This window comes from Muntiacus reevesi, chromosome 4 (assembly GCF_963930625.1).
Source record: "Muntiacus reevesi chromosome 4, mMunRee1.1, whole genome shotgun sequence".
Lineage (NCBI taxonomy): Eukaryota > Metazoa > Chordata > Mammalia > Artiodactyla > Cervidae > Muntiacus > Muntiacus reevesi.
Window position 1 is genome coordinate 127,584,728 of NC_089252.1, and position 22,380 is coordinate 127,607,107.

Consider the following 22,380-nt stretch of genomic DNA (forward strand, 5'->3'; position numbering starts at 1 on the left):
GACCACTGAGAAAGGACTGCATCCTTCCCCCAAGCCTGCCATAGGGGATCTGGTTTCTCTCACCACTTATGAGCCTAGAAAAAGCACTATGCCCCCTGATCACCATGAAGAACTGAGAAATGCAGCCTGGAAAAAAAGGAGGAAATAATACCCTGTGGGATAAACTTTGAACAATGAAGGACAGGTCCAGGAACCAGCAGGTAAATTTCTCACTGTCACTCCTCATCCTCAATGACTGTTCCAAGATGTGTGATTCCATTTGGCCTTTCCAGATATATCTGTATTTTTTGTAAGCAGTGGCCTGCTCTATAACAATTGGACTTGTATTAGCTTTTGTTCCTCTTCTTTCTTACTCTCCTTAAATCAGTTCCTTGAAGAGTCTTCTTCACCTCAGTAAATAATAACTGTCAAACAGCTGTCAAACTACATTAAAACTACAAGTTGTCATTTATAGCTCTTTAAATCAAGAGTGTTTGATTTACTGTCATGTTGGAAAGAAGAGTAAACTCTCTTGTATTGTTTGTAGAAAAGATATAAAACATGCATATGAATGATTTCTATTGTTATTTTACTGGTTTTTCTCCCTGCCTCTCCTGATCCGATGTTAAATTAAGCATAATTTTTAATTTCTTTAAGGATTTTTAGTGAAAACAATCTTGAGAAAAAAAGAACAAAGCTGGAGTCAGCATGCTGCCTTACTTCAGACTATACTACAAAGCTACAGTAGTTAAAATAATATGGTATTGGCACAAAAACAAATACATGTATCAGAATAGAGAGCCCAGAAATAAACCCACACACCTATGATCAATTAATTTATGACAAAGGAAGCATTAAGATACAATGGAGAAAAGACGGTCTATTCAATAAATGGTACTGGAAAAATTGGACAGCTACACGTAGAAGAATAAAATTAGAACATTTTCACACAGCATATACAAAAATAAACAAAATGGATTAAAGACATAAATGGAAGATCAGAGACCATAAAACTCTTAGAAGAAAATATAGGCAGAACACTCTGACATAAATCATAGCAATATTTTTTTGAATCTGTCTCACAAGGCAAAGGCAATTGTTTCAAAGGCAAAAATAAATGGGACTTAATTAAACTTAAAAGTTTTTGCACAGCAAAAGAAAGCATCAACAAAAGAGTGAGACAAGCTACTGAAGGGGAGAAAATATTTGCAAATGATATGACCTATAAGGGGCAGATATAAAACATATAGACAGCTCATTCAATTCAATGTAAAAAATTTAACAACCCAATTTAAAAATAGGCAGAAGACCTGAATAGACACTTTTTCCCCAAGAAGACTAACAGGCATATTAGTCTTGAGAAAAAAAAATGCTCAACATTGCTGATCATCAGAGAAATGCAAATCAAAACCACAATTAGGTATCATCTCATTCCGGTCAGAAAGGTCACAATCAAAAAGCCCACAAACAACAAATGCTGGAGAGGGTGTGGAGAAAAGAGACTCCTCTTACACTGTTGGTGGGAATGCAAACTGGTACAGCCACTATGGAGAACAGTGTGGAGATTCCTTTAAAAACTGGAACTAGAACTGCCATACAACCCAGCAATCCCACTGCTGTTTATACACACGGAGAAAACCAGAATTGAAAGAGACACGTGCACCCCAATGTTCATTGCAGCACTGTTTACAATAGCCAGGACATGGAAGCAACCTAGATGCCCATCAGCAGACGCATGGATAAGAAAGCTGTGGTACATATACACAGTAGAATACTACTCAGCTATAAAAAGGATGCATTTGAGTCAGTTCTAATGAGGTGGATGAAACTGAAGCCTGTTATAGAGTGAAGTGAGTCAGAAAGAGAAACACCAATACAGTATATTAATGCATATATATATATATGTATATATATATATATATATATATGTGGAATTTAGAAAGACGATAATGACAATCCTATATGCAAAGCAGCAAGAGACACACAGATGTAAAAACAGACTTTTGAACTTTGTGGGAGAAGGTGAAGGTGGGATGATTTGAGAGAATATCATTGAAACATGTATATTCAGTTCAGTTCAGTCGCTCAGTTGTGTCCAACACTTTGCGACCCCACGAACTGCAGCATGCCAGGCCTCTCTGTCCATCACCAACTCCTGGAGTCCACCCAAACCCATGTCCATTGAGTTGGTGATGCCATCCAACCATCTCATCCTCTGTCGTCCCCTTCTCCTCCTGCCCTCAGTCTTTCCCAGCATCAGGGTCTTTTCAAATGAGTCAGCTCTTTGCATCAGGTGGCCGAAGTAATGGAGTTTTAGCTTTGACATCAGGCCTTCCAATGAACACCCAGGACTGATCTCATTTAGGATGAACTGGTTGGATCTCCTTGCAGTCCAAGGGACTCTCAAGAGTCTTCTCCAATACCACAGTTCAAAAGTATCAATTCTTCGGCGCTCAGCTTTCTTTATAGTCCAACTCTAACATCCATACATGACCACTGGAAAAACCACAACCTTGACTAGACAGACCTTTGTTGGCAAAGTAACGTCTCTGGTTTTTAATATGCTGTTTAGGTTGGTCATAACTTTCCTTCCAAGGAGTAAGGGTCTTTTTATTTCATGGCACAATCACCATCTGCAGTGATTTTGGAGCCCAGAAAAATAAAAGTCAGCCACTGTTTCCACTGTTTCCCCATCTATTTGCCTGAAGTATGGGACCAGATGCCATGATCTTAGTTTTCTGAATGTTGAGTCTTAAGATAACTTTTTCACTCTCCTCTTTTATTTTCATCAAGAGGCTCTTTAGTTCTTCTTCACTTTTTGCCATAAGGGTGGTGTCATCTGCATATCTGAGGTTATTGATATTTCTCCCGCCAATCCTGATTCCAGCTTATGCTTCATACAGCCCAGCATTTCACATGATATACTCTGCATAGAAGTTAAATAAGCAGGGTGACAATATACAGCCTTGATGTACTCTTTTCCCTATTTGGAACCAATCTATTGTACCATATACAGTTCTAACTGTTGCTTCTTGACCTAAATACAGATTTCTCAGGAGGCAGGTAAGGTGGTTTTGTACTCCCATTTCTTAAAGAATTTTCCACAGTTTGTTGTGATCCACACAGTCAAAGGCTTTGGCATAGTCAATAAAGCAGAAGTAGATGTTTTTCTGGAACTCTCTTGCTTTTTCAATGATCCTTTGGATGTTGGCAATTTGATCTCTGGTTCCTCTGCCTTTTCTAAATTCAGATTGAAAATCTGGACGTTCATGATTCACATACTGCTGAAGCCTGGCTTGGAGAATTTGAGCATTACTTTACTAGTGTGTGAGATGAGTGCAATTGTGCAGTAGTTTGAACATTCTTTGGCATTGCCTTTCTTTGGGATTGCAATGAAAGCTACCCTTTTCCAGTCCTGTGGCCACTGCTGAGTTTTCCAAATTTGCTGGCCTATTGAGTGCAGCACTTTCACATCATCTTTCAGGATTTGAAATAGCTCAACTGGAATTCCATCACCTCCACTAGCTTTGTTTGTAGTGATGCTTCCTAAGTCCCACTTGATTTTGCATTCCAGGATGTCTGACTCTAGGTGAGTGATCACACCATCGTGATTATCTGGGTCATGAAGATCTTTTTTGTATAGTTCTTCTGTGTATTCTTGCCACCTCTTAATATCTTCTGCTTCTGTTAGGTCCATACCATTTCTGTCCTTTATTGTGCCCATCTTTGCATGAAATGTTCCCTTTGTATCTCTAATTTTCTTGAAGAGTTTTCTAGTCTTTCCCATTCTATTGTTTTCCTCTATTTCTTTGCATTGATCAGTGAAGGAAGGCTTTCTTATCTCTCTTTGCTATTCTTTGAAACTCTGCATTCAAATGGGTATATCGTTCCTTTTCTCCTTTGCCTTTAGCTTCTCTTCTTTTCTGAGCTATTTGTAAGGCCTCCTCAGACAACCATTTTTCTTTTTGCATTTCTTTTTCTTGGGAATAGTCTTGATCACTGTGTTCTCTACAGTGTCATGAACCTCCGCCCACAGTTCTTCAGGCACTCACTCTATCAGATCTATTTATTCCTTTGAATCAATTTGTCATCTCCACTGTATAATTGTAAGAGATTTTATTTAGGTCATACCTGAATGGTCTAGTGGTTTTCCCTACTTTCTTCAATTTAAGTCTGAATTTTGCAAAAGGAAGTTCATGCTGTTCATGCTCTGAGCCACAGTCAGCTCCTGGCCTTATTTTTGCTGACTGTATAGAAACTAATATAATATTGTAAATAAACTATATTTCAATAAAAATAGATTTTACATTCTTAAATTTTTCTGCAGTTAAAATTATATATGCTGAATTGTATCATATCCATTAAGTAAATATTGCAATTTGTTTAACCAGTCTATAATAGGTACTAAATTTGTTTCTAATTTTCTATATTTTAAATCCTTATGCATGAAGTGGAACTGAGGGATCAAACAGGATCAACGTACTGGAGAATTTTCCACATGTCTTTCCTTATTTGTCTTTTACATTGCTGAATCAACTTATTCCTCCCACAAGAAGGTTATAAGGCTTTATTTTTATTAATCCTTTATCACCATCAACATTAGATAGGTACAGAAATAAGTCCTTGTTGATACAATAAGCAGAAAATGTCCATTCACATTAGTATATATGTTTGCGTGTGCTGCTCAATTCAAATATTTTTCTTATTTTATTTCTTGTCTATTTTTTTCCCCCATTTTCCTAGTGGTACTTTCACAGTGTGTCTATCAGACAAATAATTTGACAAGCTTTAATTTACCTCTCCCTATCTTTAAGGTTGTACTATAATTAATATACTCTGGGATTTAGGGTTCCATTTTAAAAAATTAAGTTTTCATTAATAAAACAAACCTCTTATTCATGTTGGTTTTAAGAGATGAATCTGAATAAACTACTGATATATTCTATTCAATGAAGTTGAAAAAAAGAAACAGACATGTACCCTAAGGCTCTGATACCCAAAAGGAGAACAGAGGCTCTTAATAGGAATTGGGCGGTTACTGAGCTTTTTGTATGCTGTTAATTACCATAGAATGTTTCAAGATTAACATTCACATTACACACAAAATAACACTAGTGAAATCTAGATATGTCAACAATTTCTTCAAATTAACCTATTGAGAACGTGTGTGGTTCCAATATACAGAGTCAAAAAATTTCAAGATATAGAATAAGTAGGACTCTGATCAGAGAACCTGGAGCCTAAGTGGATTAGGATTCACATTTACGCTAATGTTGCCAGGTAGGATCTCTGTCAATTATTTTACATTTTGGTCCCTGTATTAAAGTGCTCATCTGATGGGTGAGGATATGCTGAAATCTGACTCAGGTTCCTCAAGCCGGGTCATGAACCCTGCATGACAAAAGGCTGTTTCTGCACAGAAGGTGAAATTCCTTTTTCTTTGCACAAAGGCACTGGCCCCTTGCCAAACCAAACACCCATCTTTGGGACTGCATCTTTCCAGAGGGAGGAGCCTGTTTCTAATAACTCCTGAGGTAAGAAAGGGGAGGCATTTTCTAATTCAGCCATCTGACATTGTGCCTTGTTCTAATATACCTGCCATTAGTAGGCAGTTTTTGATAATTTGCACAAAGGTTAGCAAGTCTCTGTTCCCAGCTTTCACTTCTTTCTAATTAAGTCTTAACAATGGCTATATTGCTTGAAATGAAATCTTGCCTCTAGATCTTTGGCGGGGGGGGGGGGGGGAATTTCAGAGTTTTTCACTAATGACTGCTAATTTGAAGGTTTGAAGTTCTAGCTAAAATATTATATTATTAGTTTATCAAAAATGTTATCTATTACCAGAAAATACAGAGATTAGCAAAGCTTGAAAAGATAAAAGGAAAATTTTGTCTACTGAAAACTATGAAATTTAAGTTTACTGACTTCTCAATCAAATTTATTTTGTCTCAAAATTATGTGTCTGTTTCTATTAAAAGTGTAAACACATATAAATACATTTTAGCTTTGTAGCCCAATTTAATAGTTCTATATGTGAGTAAACTATAATCCTTACCATCAGTGTCAGTGGTTCCATTATTTAATTCTTATGTTTGATTTATTTCTTGGTTGTTTAATTTAAATCTCCAAGTTATTTTTCTCAGGAAAAGTACATGGATTGTATATCTTCCAAGTTTTTACTCACAGTATATCATGACAGCTAAGATCTTGGGCTCTCAGACCAATGAAGTACAAATTCAGATACTAACACCTTCTTTTCCTATGATTCTGAGTAAATTTAACAATTTTGCATTTCATATTTTTCAAATTTCTCACTGGGCTAGTGCAAGGCTAATGAAACTAATGCTCACATAGCACTTATTATATTTTTAAAGGGATTTGTATATTAGCTGAGTATTAAAATTAGAGGTTATAGCTTGCTTTCAAAACTGTAAGTATTGTTTTGCTGCATTTAGACATTGAGTGTTGCAAAAGAAACATTTGGTTCTAGCTGATATTTGGTTCCATTATGTTTCTTTCCCTTTTTCTTTTGAATGATTGCATATTAAAAATTTCCTTCAAGTTTTGCATTTTGATAATGTGAAAATGTGCATAGGCATGGTTCGTTGGTATTCTTTTGGATGTTTTGAAATCCTCCAATCTTCACAGAATCCTTTTCTAAAATTCATAAGAAGTATTTCTTCTACTGCTGGTATATATTTATTTGTTATGCTTAACTTTAATCTGGTTTTATATTCAGGAATATGAATTATGTGTATGCTGTTTCTCCTTATACTTGTGACATTTCTCTCATATGTCATAATCTATTTGTGTTTTTGCTCTCCATAACTGTAGGGGTTTTCAGGCTTTTCTTCCATATTAGTTATTCATACTTGCTGTGCTTCCATCACCATGGATTATAATTCTATGAATACATTTTTAGTTTCTTTGCATTTATTCTTATCAAATTCCCCTTTTAACCATCTTTAAACTTAAGGTTGTTTTCTATTTATACCACACCATTTTTTCCTCTCAATACTTTTCTCTATACTTCTGTGAAAATCATGTCTTTTTGCAAGTTTTAGAGAAAACCCAAAACTTCCTTGATTTTTTTTCCTGAATTTTGCAACAGGGTCCTTTCACTCACCAGTCTGTTCTTCCCGTCATTATTTTTTACCATGATATTCTTTGAAATATTTTTTCATAGGTCTCATAGCTTATTTTCATGTCACTTTTGCTGTTTATTAATAAATAAATTATATGGATTGCCCTCTGTTGTTGTTTAGTCACTAAGTCATGTCCGACTCTTGCGACCCCATGGACTGTAGCCCGCCAGGCTCCTCTGTCTATGGGATTTTTCCAGGCAAGAATACTCCAGTGGGTTGCCATTTCCTTCTCCAGAGGATCTTCCCAGCCCAGGGATAGAATCTGTGTTTCCTGAATTGGCAGGCAGATTCTTTACCACTGGGCACCAGGGAAGCCCCATGGATTGCTCTTGGTTATGCTCTATTACCACTGGAGGAATAGTGAAAATGTTCTTCTCCTATTTCCAGCTAAAGTCAAATCCTATTTCACGTCCCATGTTCTAGCTGGTATTCCCTAATATTTCTCAACTGTGCAGAAGTGACAACTTTCCCTTATACACTTTCATGCCTCTCTGATCGCTCAAATTATCAAAATTCGTGAAAAGCTGCAATTTTCTTCTTTCACAACAGTTGTTTTTGTTGTTGGCCGTCGTTCTTCATCTATGCTGTTTATTTTGTGATGGTCACTCATGAAATACAGTGGGATACTGATAGAATCTGTTGTTTCCTGGGAGCTACTATGTCTGAATAGGTATAGAAAGACCAGAGAGACAGTTAAAGAAATTTAGCTACTTTTGAAAGATGCAGTTTTGTAATAATATGGTTCCTGAACAGTGTTTGGTATTTACAGATCTCAAAACCCTAAGTTTAGGCATAGAAAATGGGAGAGATGTAAGTTATTTCCTTTCCTTTCTCCTGGGAGACATTGGTCTATCTATAATAACAGAATTTCTTCTGAAATCAATTTTGTTCTGTTAAACAATTTCAGTTTGTGAATTTCTGTTTTTATATTTTTATTTCTTCACTGTTTAGAGAAACATTAGCCAAAGATACATTAAAGTGCACCATTTTGAACTTGAAGATCCATTTAAATACTTTTTATAGTGCCCCAAATTTGGAAGCACCTTAAATAATCTACAATTCTACATTTGGTTTTTGTTTTATAAGTTATGTGATATCCATAAATTGGATTATTATGCATAATTCAAGGCTATATTGTCAAAAATTCTCTACTGAAGCAGCATATTTTGTGAACAAATGCAATATATAAAAGTAGATATTTCAATCTTGCTGAAAAGATATATATGAATTGCACAAATAATATCTTGGAAGGAACAGATAAATATGTTCAAAACTCGTTATCTTGGGTTGGTGGGATTATGGGTAAATTTATGGAAAATTATGGTAAATTTTCCATGTATACAAAGATATATACATCTTTTGTATACATCTGCATACCAAAAATGTATATGAAATATATACTTCTCTTTAATAAGCAAGTGTTTCTTTGGGGATTTAAAAAAATAGATTTATTTTTAAAGGAAAAAGTGAAGTCCTTAGAGAAAAAATTTTGGTAGATAGGATGAAAAAATAAAAATTACCCCAAAGAATAAATTTTATTACTTAAAACAGTGCATACTCATTCTTTGCACTTTTCTTTAGAATTAGGCATTTTGAATAATACAAACTTCAAACAAATATTGTAACACTTAATAGAAGAGAAAAATAGAAAACTGGTTGGTTAAAGGAGTAAAGGAGTCTCTATTCTAATTCATGTGGAATTTGTGGCCCATATTTTAAAAGAATGATGTTTATTTATATTAAAAGAGAAACTCCCACCAACCTTTGAAGATTTACTGACGTGGTGATTGCTTCTCTTCCCTTAAGAGTTAGAAAACTCTGAGGAGGACAATGCCTCTATCTATCATTGTCAAAAAATGACCATGTTCAGCAGCTGATTTTGGCTGAAAAAACAGGCATATCCAACATGTTTATGTGCCACATGAAACTGGAATAGAACACTGCATTTTCTCCTCATCTGTGATGAACACTTATTTTTTGTGTCCTTCCTTTCCTAGATTGGAACTACATATTCTATAATCCATATACAATACTTTTTGCACTCAGATCTTATCACTGATTTCACTTTAGCACAGTACAAACTCAGAAAGCAAACAGCAACTTTACACAAAATGTTTATAAAATTTTGAAAAGATGTCTTAAGGAAATAAACTGACTGTATTATTAACTTAAAAAACACTTAGCCAAATATGTAATTATTCAATTAGGAGAATAGTACAATAAAGTCAACATTTAGAAAATGATTTCTTAACTTTAGAAAGTACATAGGATATACATGTACTTGTGCTAAAGGTAGTACCTAAATATCTGTACTTTTTTAGTTATATTCATATCCTTGGTCTAGCCACAGCTGCTCTAAATTATATCAAATAAGGCAAAATTAATTATTTAGTCAATGAGCAAGGAGATCCTAAAGCTCTTTTTGTGATTAAGGGTTAGGAGAACAGACTCTGGACTAGACTGTCTGGGTAAATTCCAGTGATTTTACTTACCTACCTGGGAGGAGAAGCTATGGCATGAGTGCCAATCCAGTGGATTCTTTCTAAGAATTTAAGATAACCAGACTCTGAGGTGGGTGAGAGAGAATGAAATGCTGGGACTTGAATGCATTAATCTCTGCTTCCCTTACTCTGCTAGTTTCATCTCTCCCAGGTGCACCCAAGGTTGTTCCTTGTGTAACTTTGATAACTGCATACAGCCTTGACCATGCAGCTTTGGTGAAATGGTCTTTATTATGTTTGTTGACAAAGACAAATGGGCATCTGCCTCTGAGCTCTAGTTAGGAAATCCTGTGCAATGACTGGTCAGGCTTGCTTATCACCCCATCAATTACATTGACCACTGGGTGTGAATTAGCTTTCTATTGCCAAGAAATGAATTACCAGAAATTTTGTGGCTAGAAGCAGAAAGTTTATTAACTGACAGTTTCTGAGGGTCAGGAGTCTGGACAGGGTTTTTACCTGGGCATTCTGCTCAGGATCTCACCAGGCTGAAATTAAGTTGTTAGTTGGAACTGTGATCCATCATGCGAGGTTTGGGGGCTTCTTCTTGCAGGCTCATTCAGGCTGTTGGAAGAATTAAAGTTCCTTGTGATTGCAGAAAACTGAGGCCTGTTTTCTTGCTGGCTGAGGCCTGGGGCACACTCTCAGCTATTGACGATGATGCTCATGCTCCACCACTTGGCCTTCTCACATCATGGCTGCTTACTTCCTAAGAGCGAGCAGGAGACTCCCTCTTTTGTTCTGCTAAAATCAAGTCTTGTATACTGTAACACAGTCATGGAAGTGACTACTGTTTTTACAGGTCCCATCAACCATCAGGGGCGGGGGGCAGTAGAAGATGTGACTACCTCAGTCTGGGAATATTAGGTGTCATCCTAGAATTCTGCTTACAGCAAGGGTTAGAGTATTATGCTTGGACCAGCCAGGATCAGTGGTCATCTCTATGAACTTATAGAGCTCTGTCATCCTCTACCCTCCTATATAAAGAGGGATTAATTTATCCGGCTTAGAAGATTTAAGTAAGGATGCTTTTATGTTGGTCATTAATTTTTTTCTCAACTTTTTCAAAGTGTAAGGATAATGACCCTTCTCCTTTGGATAAAGCCCTTGCAGTAAGTCAGGATTTCATTCTGTGTGTCCTTTCCTTTCCCTCCATCTAAGATATTTTCTTCATCAAAGCTTCTCAGTAAAAGTTTACTGAACTGAATTCATTACATATATTAAATGTGTTGATAATCTCATTTAGAAATAAATTCCCACCCATCCTGGCATGCTTGCTAACAAATCGAGTAGGAAAGCCATAAACTTAAAGAACCAGACCTCTGAACTACTTCACAACCACCCCCAACCTGGAGATGAAGATCCTTGTTGTTTAGTCCCAATTCTCAACATGACATTTGCATTGTTTAGCCCGCACAAATGGATATAGAGGAATATAAATTTTAGTCTTGGATCCTGAAGCATAGCCCAAAACTCTTTATTGAACATAACATTTTCATTCAAAGAAAATTAATTTGGATTGTTTTGGGTAATTAAATATTTTCATAAAAGATAAAAATAACTACTTTTCATATTGTATAAATGAATATGCTAAAAGAGAATACCATATATTTAAAAGAAATTTTATAATGTATAAAAGACCAACCCTAGTTTATAGAACTAAAAAGCCAATTTTTTTGGCATCACATTTAAGAAATCAAATACAGATGAAAAATGCTACTAATCCATCTTTTATTTTCTTTCTCTTTTAACTCATGCCAGCAAAATAAAGCTTAGGAATTTTATAACAACAATGTCTTTCCATTAAGTAGTGATAGAAATATGGCTCACTTTGATTACATATCAGCTTATTAAAAGTGTTATTTTTATGAGAAAGTTTGAATAAAATATCTTCTTTGAAAGAGGAAATTTTAAAAAATCTGTTAAGAACAGGAGACATGAGATAAGGAAAGACAAAAAATAGTACCAATAAGACTAATTTTTCCAGTTCAGAAGATTTAAAGAAAAATGTTTTTTTATGTTGATCTTTAATTTTTAAGTACGGTTCCCTTTAAATATTAACACAGTACACTTTTCTACACTCTGGAATGGAATAGATTTTGGCCACTCTAAAGGTTAACACATAGTTTAAAAAACAAAATTCAACTGAGCATATTTTAAAGGTCTTATTGGCTTTATTTATGAATGCATGGAAGGAGCAGCACCCAATCTAGCAGACAGAAAGGAGCTCCAAGAAGCTATATAAAATGAAAGATTCTTCTGGACAAAAGGAATCAGGAACAAGGAAGCAAATGGTTATGACAAGGTCCTTTTCCTTTAGGTAATGGCAGATTACATAACTAGTGCTGATCAGGTGATTGCTGATTGATGGATTTAAGATTCCATTTCTGGGGAAGCTGAAACCACAATTAAGTATCAACTTGGTGATATGGGGCTTAACATAAGTGACTCCATTTGAGGCCTGTTGTTTTGTTTTTAACAACATTAAGAAAGATTCTCATGAACATTGCAAAGGACTCAGAAAGACAGAGTTCAAGACAAAACCAGAAGTTTACAGTAATATTATAAATCATGCATGAGTTTTTTCCAGAGTGTCATGACTCATGTCAAAATTTCTAGTTGCTTTTTCCAAAAACATTTTTAATCTTTACAATGTAGTAAATCCCAAGTGTCACCTAGAAAAGGGAGATAGTAGAGTTTCATAATATTACTTCAGCGTGTATTTATTCAAAAAATACATACTGAGCATCTACCATGTAAGGTATTATGATTGACTCCATAGATAATATGAAGATCGATGAAATATAAATCTTACCTTCAGGGAGATTATAGTTTGTAGCGGTGCCAAGATGTCCACAGATAACTATATAAAAATATAATTCAGTGAATCATCCATTAGAAGCATTAAGTGCCAAAGAAGTACAGAGAAGGGGCTAGGACTCTTGTAAAGAGTACCTAGGAAAAGTTTCATGAACAAGGTAAAGTAGAAGGGGATTTTTAAGGGAAAATACAGAGAACTGAAAATGCTTATAAAGTGAACTGAAAATGTTTCTGGAAGACTTCAATGGGCCGAGTAAGGAATGAGGAATGCTGAGGAGCCATCACAGTCATTTTGATAGGAAATTAATATTAGAACTGACTTTTAGGAAGATTTATCTTAAGGCAGTTGAAAATGGATTAAAGTAGGGAAAAACTAGAGACAGGAGAATCTGATTTAGATCAATCTAACAAGAAGAGATGAGGGGATGTCAAGTATCTTGATATGATGTTGTGATTTATATGATTTATATTGAGAAATATATATTTGGTCTTAGTCCCCATTTCTGGCATAGAGCTCCTAAAACCCTTGGAATTTCCTAAGTAATAAGAGTTTCCCTGGTGGCTCAGATGGGTAAGAATCTGCTTGCAATGCAGGAGAGCTGGGTTCAATCCTTGGGTCAGGAAGATCCCCTGGAGAAGGGAATGGGCTTGGAGAATCCCATAAACAGAGAAGCCTGGTGGGCTATAGTCAATGGGGTAACAAAGAGTTGGATAAGACTGAGCTACTAAAAAGGTAAGAGGCATGTTAAAACTGTCTCTTGTTATGTTAATATGGTAATTTGCGGACCTAAGAATGGGACCGATTGCCAAAAAATCAGTCATGTGATTAGATGGCTTGCTGACTTTCAAGGCTGCCCCCAACCTCTGGAGAGGGGAGGAGAGCTGGAGGTTAAATCAATTACCGATGGCCAAAGATGTAATCAATCATGCCTATGTAATGGAGCCTCCATAAAATCCCCAAAAGACAGGGCTTGCAGAACTTCTGGATTGGTGAACACTTGGAGATTTGGGGAGAATAGGTGACTCCAAGGGTGCATGGAAGCTCCACACCCATTCCACATGCTTTACCCCGTACATCTCTTCAATCTGGTTTCTCCTAAATTATACCCTTTTATAGGCTCAGACGGTAGAGTCTGTCTGCAATGAAGGAGACCGGAGTTTGATCCTGGGTTGGGAAGATCCCCTGGAGAAGAAAGTGGCAACCCATTCCAGTATTCTTGCCTGGAAAATCCTCTGGATGCAGGAGCCTGCCAGGCTACAGTCCGTAGGGTCGCAAGGAGTCAGACACGACTGAACAACTTTGCTCTCATGTTCAGTAATCTAATGAGTAAACAGGTTTTCTGAGTTCTGGGAGCCCCTCTAGCAAATAAATTGGACTCAAGTAAGGGTCTGTGGCAACCTCCAAACTGTAGTTGGTTGGTCAGAGCTCAGTTAACAACCTGGGCTTGTAACTGCCATCTGGGGGCGGGGGTCAGTCTTCTAGGACTGAACCCTCAGCCTGTGGAATCTGATGCTATCTCTGGGTAGATAGTGTCAGAATGGGCTGAATTCTAGGACACCCAGCTGGTATCCCAAGGTTTTCTTGGTGTTATGGGGTTGTGTGCCCCTCACCCTTGCTAACACACACACACATACACACCTCACATGATGGAATTCATGTTTGACAGACTTTATTTTCTTGGGCTCCAAAATCACTGCAGATGGTGACTGCAGCCATGAAATTAAAAGATGCTTGCTCCTTGGAAGAAAAGCTATGACAAACTTAGGGAGTGTATTAAAAAGCATAGACATTGCTTTGCTGACAAAGGTCCATCTAGTCAAAGCCTTGGTTTTTCCAATAGTCACGTATGGATGTGAGAGTTGGACCATAAAGAAAGCTGAGAACTGAAGAATTGATGCTTTTGAACTGTGGTGTTGGAGAAGACTCTTGAGAGTCCCTTGGACTGCAAGGAGATCAAGTCAGTCCATCCTAAAAGAAATCAATCCTGAATATTCATTGGAAGGACTGGTGCCGAAACTGAAGCTCCAATACGTTGGCCACCTGATGTGAAGAGCTGACTCATTAGAAAAGACCCTGATGCTGGGAAATATTGAATGCAGGAGAAGAAAGGGAAAACAGATGGTTGGATGCCATCACCAACTCGATGGACATGGGTTTGAGTAAACTCCGGGAGTTGGTGATGGACAGGGAGACCTGGCGTGCTGCAGTCCATAGGGTCGCAAAGAGTTGGACACGACTGAGTGACTGTCACAATTTCCCCTGTTTCCCCATCTATTTGCCATGAAGTGATGGGACCAGATGCCATGATCCTAGTTCTCTGAATGTTGAGTTTTAAGCCAGCTTTTTCACTCTCCTCTTTCACCTTCATCAAGAGGTTCTTTCATTCCTCTTTGCATTCTGCCATAAGGGTGGTGTCATCTGCATATCTGAGGTTATTGATATTTCTCCCAGCAGTCTTGATTCCAGCTTGTGCTTCATCCAACCCACCATTTTGCATGATGTACTCTGCATATAAGTTAAATAAGCAGGGTGACAATATATCGCCTTTATGTACACCTTTCCCAATTTTGAATTAGTCTGTTGTTCCATGTATGGTTCTAGCTGTTGCTTCTTGACCTGCATACAGGTTTCTCAGGAGGCAGGTGAGGAGGTCTAGTATTCCCATCTGTTTAGGAATCTTTCACAGTTTGTGGTGATCCACATAGTCAAAGACCTAGTGGAGAGACTGATGTAACTACAAAAGGTGATAATGTTTTTGATGGCTGCTTATTTAAAACGCAATTGTTTACCTAGTAAATGTGTGACAAAAAACCATATTGAAATATATACACTTTATTTAATTCACTTGATGGATTTTTATGTATTTTTTAGCAATTTCCTGATTTTTCTATCCCCCCAAGATTTGTAAGTTTAAACTTAAGCTGTTTAAGATGCACAGCAAAATGATTTGATGCATGTATATATTGTGAGGTGATTACCACAAGTTTAGTTAATGTCATTGATGGCTTTTTAATTTGATCATATTTCTCAAAGACTAAAAGCTAACTCATTGGCAATGAAATCATTTTGTGATATATTGCCTTGACACTTTCCACTTTCAAAGACAAATTATATGTAGGGCCCCCAGGAATTAAAACAATAGAAGCATAGTTCACATTTATAACTGCCTGAATTAAGACATAGTCTGTGTCATCATGAAGTTCCTAATCTGGCTAAGAACGTGAATACATAAAAAGTAAATGTTCATGTTAAAGTGTAAACAAAGTTCTATAGAAAAACACAGATGCAAAGGTTTATGGCCTGTTATTTCACTGAGGGTGTAAATTAGGATGCCAAGGAGGAGCGGAAAGAGGTGAAGTTGCTAAGTGAATTTGGCCAGAGGTACTCCCGGTGGCTCAGCAGTAAAGAATCCCCCTGCAACACAGAGATGCAGGTTTGATCCTTGCGTTGGGAAGCTCCCCTGGAGGAGGAAGTGGCAACTTGCTGCAGTATTCTTGCCGGGAAAATCCCAAGGACAGAGGACCCTGGTGGGCTACAGTCCGAAGGGTCACAAAGAGTCAGACACGACTGAGCGCCTGAGCATGCACATTGTAAGAAGCCAAGAGTCAGAAGAGACTTTTAAGTAGGCACCTAAAAGAAGCTTTTAGGCATGCTCATGTGTTTATTTCAGAAAGATCACAGTAGGTAACCGTGTGGAGGAAAGACTGGGAATATCAGATAAACAGCAGTCCAAGTATGAGTTTACCTGCCGTAATCCCAGTGAACCTCATTAACGGTCACTCTGTTAAGTATTTATACTTTATTAAATACTTTAGAAGCTTACTGTTGGCCACAATCAACTTTTTAGAGAGATGTTGTTCAGTCACTCAGTCATGTCCAACTCTGCAACCCCAAGTTCTTCACTGTCTCCAGGGTCCCATGTCCTTCACTATCTCTTGGAGTTTGCTGAGATTCATCGTGGTTGATGCTATTTAACCATCTCATCCTCTGCCACCCCCTTCTCCTTTTGTCTTCAATCTTTCCCAGCATCAAGTTCTTTTCAGAGAGATTACCAGCTGGTAAATGGAGCCATAGGATCTGAACTGAGGTTCAGATATCTTAAATATGGCATATACTTTCTAGGGAGAAAGATAATTTGGTTTTCAATTAAGCCCATGACTGTGGGAATAGAGAGACAGTTATCAACCTAAACATGTTTTAGAAGAACCAAAGGGATTTTTGAGTTCTTGGGTAGTAAGGGAAAGAATCTGAGCATGTAGAGTTGGTGATTTTTCTTTTTTCTCTTTTTTTGGTTGGCTTCCGCTGCGCAGGCAAGGCTGGGAGAAGGAAGATCATGAATTTAGTTTTGAAAAGATGGTTCTGAGTTGCCTGTGGTGGACAGCCAGATGTAAATGGTCAATGCAGATCAGTATATAGTGTTCTGAAGTGCTGGAAAGAAATGAGATCCAAGATGGAATGACTGGGAGTATGAATATGGCTGAAAATCATAAAAGGGAATGAAATAACTCCAACTCTAGGAAGGTGAGACAGGATGGGAATTGGGAGTGCTGGCACATGCACTTAGACCAACATCTTTTAGAGAAACAGAATACAAGGACACTGTAAGGGTCTAAATTAATTGCATAAATGCAGGGATGGGGCAAATATTAACAATAAGATACAAAAAGGCCATTTCTGAGGTGCCAAGAGCAAAACCAGGATTCTGCGTGTGATCCTTGCACACACAACCATCAAGGGTGTGCTCAGACCACCAAAGCCACCCCTCCATCGGCCCCACCGACCTGCCCTCACGGCCTTTTATGAAACCGACTCTTCCCACTCCCCCTCCAGGAATGGGCCAGGGCACCTGTTTCTTGCTCTCACTTCTTGCAGGTGCAGCAAGAATCCCAGTAAAGCCGTGTCTGAATTCTCCATCTGGCCTCTTACCAATTTCTACTGATTATGAGACAGGCTGGGACCTGAAATCTGGGACCTGAGACCCTTTGTTGCAATGCTTGCACATGGACAAATGTCTCCTCGTGCAACAAAATACAAAAAAAAAAAAAAAAAAAAAAAAAAAAACTCATAAGGAACTAAAAATAACTGTGTGCACGTGCAGTTGGGAAAAAATATAAACAACAAGGTGTATACACACACAGAATTCCACTTCTGAGGACTCAGGAGCAAAAGCAGGGCATCAACAGGGTACTACATAATCACCCAGCAAAGGGAGGAACAGACCCGCTAAGCCACCCCTGTCCTGACCCCTAGACCCTCACCCCATGTGGGGAACCAGCTCGCCTGACTTAGGGAGGGAGCAAGCAAGGACACCTGTTACTTGTTTTTGCTCCATCTTGTTGCAACAAGTGCCAATAAAGCCTTGTCTGAATTTCTTACCTGGCATTTTATGAGTTTCTATTGATGAGAAGTCCAAGAACACTGGCTGGTAACAATTAGAGTTTAAGGACCCTAGTGGTAACAAAAGGCATCTTGTGTTTTAGTCACTTTTGAGTTGGACTCTTCACAACCCTATGAACCATAGCCCGCCAGGCTCCTCTGTCCCTGGGATGCTCCAGGCAAGAATACTGGAGTGGGTAACCATTCCCTTCTCCAGGTGATCTTCCTGACTCAGGGATGGAACCTGGGTCTCCCACATTGTGGGCAGATTCTTTACTGTCTGAGCCACCAGGAAAGCCGGAAGACATCACGGGTCAAGACCATTTTTAAGCTGCAAATGTCAAGGGTGACTTGGCTAAGATGATAGAGGAACCAGGAGAGAGTGATGTCAGGAAAGCTACCTGAGAAGACCTCAGGATGGAGGGAGGGCTCCAGCAACATTGTCAAACGCTGCAAAAACCCAACAAGCAAACAGACCACACAGCTGTTAACAATGAAGGAAGGTGGCTTCATACCAAGCCCAAGGATGAACTTAAAACTGGGATATTTTTCACAGTCAAGGCCAGTCGACTTGTTTATCCTAAGAGGCCAATTCGTGTTCTCCGTCACCGCCCTGCCCTTTACTCCCTTCTGTGTAGTGCAAGTCTCCTTCACAAATCGCTGACTTGGGGGATCACTTCCCACTCCTTTCGCCTCCCCCCTACTTGCCATTTCCTTGGAGACCATCCCTTAATTAACCCAGGGAGAGAGGGCGTTCCCCGAGGGAACAGAATCCACCGGAGCCGCTGCTGAAGTAGCTGGAGAGGCGCGAGGGCTGGCTGAGCGGGGCCGGGAGAGAAGCGCTGAGCAGCCGCGAGGTGGGGGCGATGGGCGGCTCCCGGCCTCGGGACCCGGCCTCGGGACCCGGCCTCGGGACCCGGCCTCGGGACCCGGCCTCGGGACCCGGCCTCGGGACCCGGCCTCGGGGCGCAGCGCGTGTCGCGCGAAACGTGCAAAGCGCGGGCTACGCGGCGGGGGCTCACGGTCTGGGTGGCGTCAGGGCTGCGGGCTCGCCTGGGCGGCCGCAGGTTCCTCCTCTGAGCACCCATCGCGCTTTGGCGTCCAGGTCTCTGATCTTTCTTCCTTTCTCCACCAGGCTAACCATTCTTAAAAGCCCCGTCTTTTCCTTTAAACTCTGTTCTTTCCTCCTTTGGTCAGAGGTTCCGGACTGTCGCTAAAACGGCGCGCCTCGGGGCTGGTGCTATTTTTTTCTTCACTTTGGGAGCAACCGCTGAAATTTAAGAGCTGAATTTGAGTGGGGGTGGGGGCTTCTGTCCTGGAGAAGGAAACGGCGACCCATTCCAGTATTCATGCTTGGAGAATCCCTTGGACAGAGCAGCCTGGTGGGCTACCATCCACGGGGTCGCAAAGACTCGGACTCGACTGAGCAATTAACACTGGGGCTTCTGTGGTTTCTCAGACGGTGAAGAATCTGCCCGCAGTGCAGGAAACCCGGGTTGGATCCCCGGGTCAGGTAGATCCCTGGAGAAGGGACTGGCAACCCACTCCAGTACTCTTGCCTGGAGAGTCCCATGGACAGAGGAGCCTGGCAGCTGCAGTCCGTGGGGTCGCAAAAGAGTCCAACGTGACGACTAACATACTTTTGGAATTGAACAGGCAGCTGGGAGCGATATTTGCACTTTGGTGGTTTTGTATAGCCCACAAACCTTCGAAATTCTACTTGACTGCTTAGCTCTGGGGGAGAGGGGAGTTAATCCCACAGTCCCGCCGAAGGAACATTTGTAACAGGCTGCTGAGAAAAAATGAAGAGGGTTAAAGCTTTGCAGTTACGTGGACGAACCTGCGAATTGAATGTTAGGTATTTTTTTAAACCTGGCTGCATTTTATCTGAGGCGAACACCTGCTTAAGATTTAAGAACACCTACAGAGGATTTTGTGGGAAGAAACCTGCTGTAAAAAAAAAACGGGCTTTACAGAGCTTTAAGATTGATCCTGGGGACCTATTTGCTATTAATGGTATTTCTCAGTTTTAGACCTGTGTATTTCTTTCTTTTTTTTTTTTCTTTTTCTTTATATCTCAAGTTCAATGTGAGAGTTAAGTCCCTAGCGATGACGGTTCCTGGGAAAAATTACACAAGCTTTCTGGATCAATGCATTTTTAAAACAAAAGAAATCGAATGCTGAATTATTTTTCCCATTTAAGTTTCAATTTCACCCACAGTATTTGAAATATTTTTCAAAAAGATGGTATAATTTTAAAATGTGAGGAATTACTTCCAGCAAAGTAGCAGTGTGTAGGTGTTCTAGATTTTCATTAATTAAGCTTAAGTACTTTCACACAATGCAATGTAATTTTGTATAATTGCTGATAATTCATTTCACTGTTAACACCTCCTTTGTATTTAATTATGGCAGCTTCTAGAAGAAAATTGTTTGGCTCTTTGTCATTTGTTGAAGTATTGATGTATCCAGTTTTATTGGGTGGGCAATATCATGAAGCACTTACTTATCACAATGCCTTGACATTTGGTTGGATGAGCAGTCTAATTCGTAAAGACCTGATTTTAAAGTGATACATACACAGTCTAAGGAATGTTCAATAGTTTAGTTTTGAAGCTAAAAATACACACGTTTAATTGAGCTGAATATACTTTTGCAGATGGAGAAATCAATTATTCTACTGCTCTGCATACAATATTTTGTTAAGGTAAGACATTTTTTAATGTAACCTTTTTGGAATAACTAATGGGCAAGAAGTTATTACATTGAGTCTATCTATTTTGGAAAATAGAGTATAAGAGAAATAACACTAAATATCAGATTTAGTACCTAAGAAAAAATATCTTTGCTAGGTTGCTCTGCAAATATATGCATTTTGGTGGCAGCTGTTTTCACTGCTTGCAAATTGTTTGGGGGGATATTCACTGCAGAAGGAGAGATCAGAATTTGGTAAAAGACAAGGTAACAGTGAAACATTTTAAAGTTGTTTTTGGTAGGAAGTTTGAATATATCATTCTCTTGAGAGTTGAATTCTTATTTGTCATCTAGGGAACATAAAGGTCTCTGAAAATGTGGTCTGGCTGTTTTGCCTCAATTGCTAGTATTTTTTTTTTACCTACAAATGAACCAAGATTTTAAATTAGAGTCAAGTATTTTGCACTCAAACTTAGGTTCATTCTAAGTATTGTCAAGAATCTGTTATCATCAAGGCACACAGTTTGACATGCTAAGACAGTGTGCTGGGACTTCGTTTCTTTATTCCCGTTGACCCCAGAATCACTGGTTCCTACTGTGCTGTGTGTGTTAGCTGCTCAGTCATGTCCAACTCTTTGCAACCCGGTGGACCGTAGCCCGCCAGACACCTCTGTCCATGGAAATTTCCAGGCAAGGCCACTGGAGTAGGTTGCCATTTCCTATTCTATGGGGTCTTCCTAACCCCAGAATCAAATACGCATCTCCTGCATTAGCAGGCGGATTCTTTACTACCAAGCCACCTGGGAAGCCATGGTGTTTCCTACAGTCATCTAAAGTTTGCCTGCCTTTCTTTTACTTTTTGTAGTTGATTTACAGAGTTGCGTTAGTTTCTTCTGTACTGCAAAGTGAATTGTTTCTACATATATCCACTCTTCTCTTAAGATTCTTTCCCCATATGGTCTTTACAGAGTATTGAGTAGAGTTTCATGTACTGTATGGTAGGCCCTTATTAGTTACCTCTTTTGTGTTATAATGATATGTATGTCAATCTCAACCTTCCAATTTATCCCTCCCCAACCTTTACCCCTTATAAACATAAACTTGTTTTCTACATCTGTGACTCTTATTACTGTTTTGTAGATCAGTTCATTTGTATCATTCTTTTTCTGATTCCACATATAAGCGATTCCCATACGATATTTGTCTTGCTCTGGCTTCCATAACTCAGTGTGATAATCTCTAAGTCCATCCATGTTGCTGCAAATGGCATTATTTTGTTCTTTTTTCATGTTTACTTACCTTAAGATTTTCCTCAAACTGTGCTTATAAATAGTGTATCCAATGGATGTTATTTAATTCATGTGTAGAAACTAATGTTTCTAAAATATTTTAAAATTATAATTTGGTATAGTCTAGGTTTCATTTTTGTAAATTTGCTTATGAAACAATAACCAAGAATGCATTTTAATTTTTCTTCAGCATTATTTTTCTTTCTCATTTCAGATCTCAAAAAGTTTCCACTATATACCAAAGGATAAGCAAACAACAGTTTCTATTGAATGGGATGAATTTCCTAAGGGAGGAAGTCCTGAATTTTATTTTTTAAAATACCAACTTGTTAATAATTTTGCTCAAAAAGTAAGGCATTGTTTATTTTATGGTTCTGATAAAAGTGAGCATAGTAAATTTGTTATAATTAAATGCCACATTATAAATAGGAATTTAATAGTTATTGCAATTTCTTACTTTAATTTTACTAATATATATAATTCTAGCATTTTATGAAATATCTTTAATAACTAGATCAAAATAGCATTTGACTATTTCATCATTAGAATCTTTGTGAATTTTCCTTTTATAGAAT

The 22,380-nt window shown here is 38.4% G+C and overlaps 1 protein-coding gene across 4 annotated transcripts in view; it reads left to right on the forward strand.

The window, feature by feature from the left end:
• The first annotated feature begins 18,569 nt into the window (after positions 1–18,569).
• PTPRQ (protein tyrosine phosphatase receptor type Q) overlaps positions 18,570–22,380 on the forward strand; it is a 291,398-nt gene continuing 287,587 nt past the window's right edge. For all 4 annotated transcript variants that reach the window (XM_065934147.1, XM_065934148.1, XM_065934149.1 and 1 more), the window contains exons 1-3: positions 18,570–18,679; positions 20,482–20,529; positions 22,020–22,154. In XM_065934147.1, coding sequence (XP_065790219.1) covers positions 20,482–20,529; positions 22,020–22,154 — 183 coding nt within the window. In that variant the 5' untranslated portion in view covers positions 18,570–18,679. The remainder of the gene's footprint in view (positions 18,680–20,481; positions 20,530–22,019; positions 22,155–22,380) is intronic.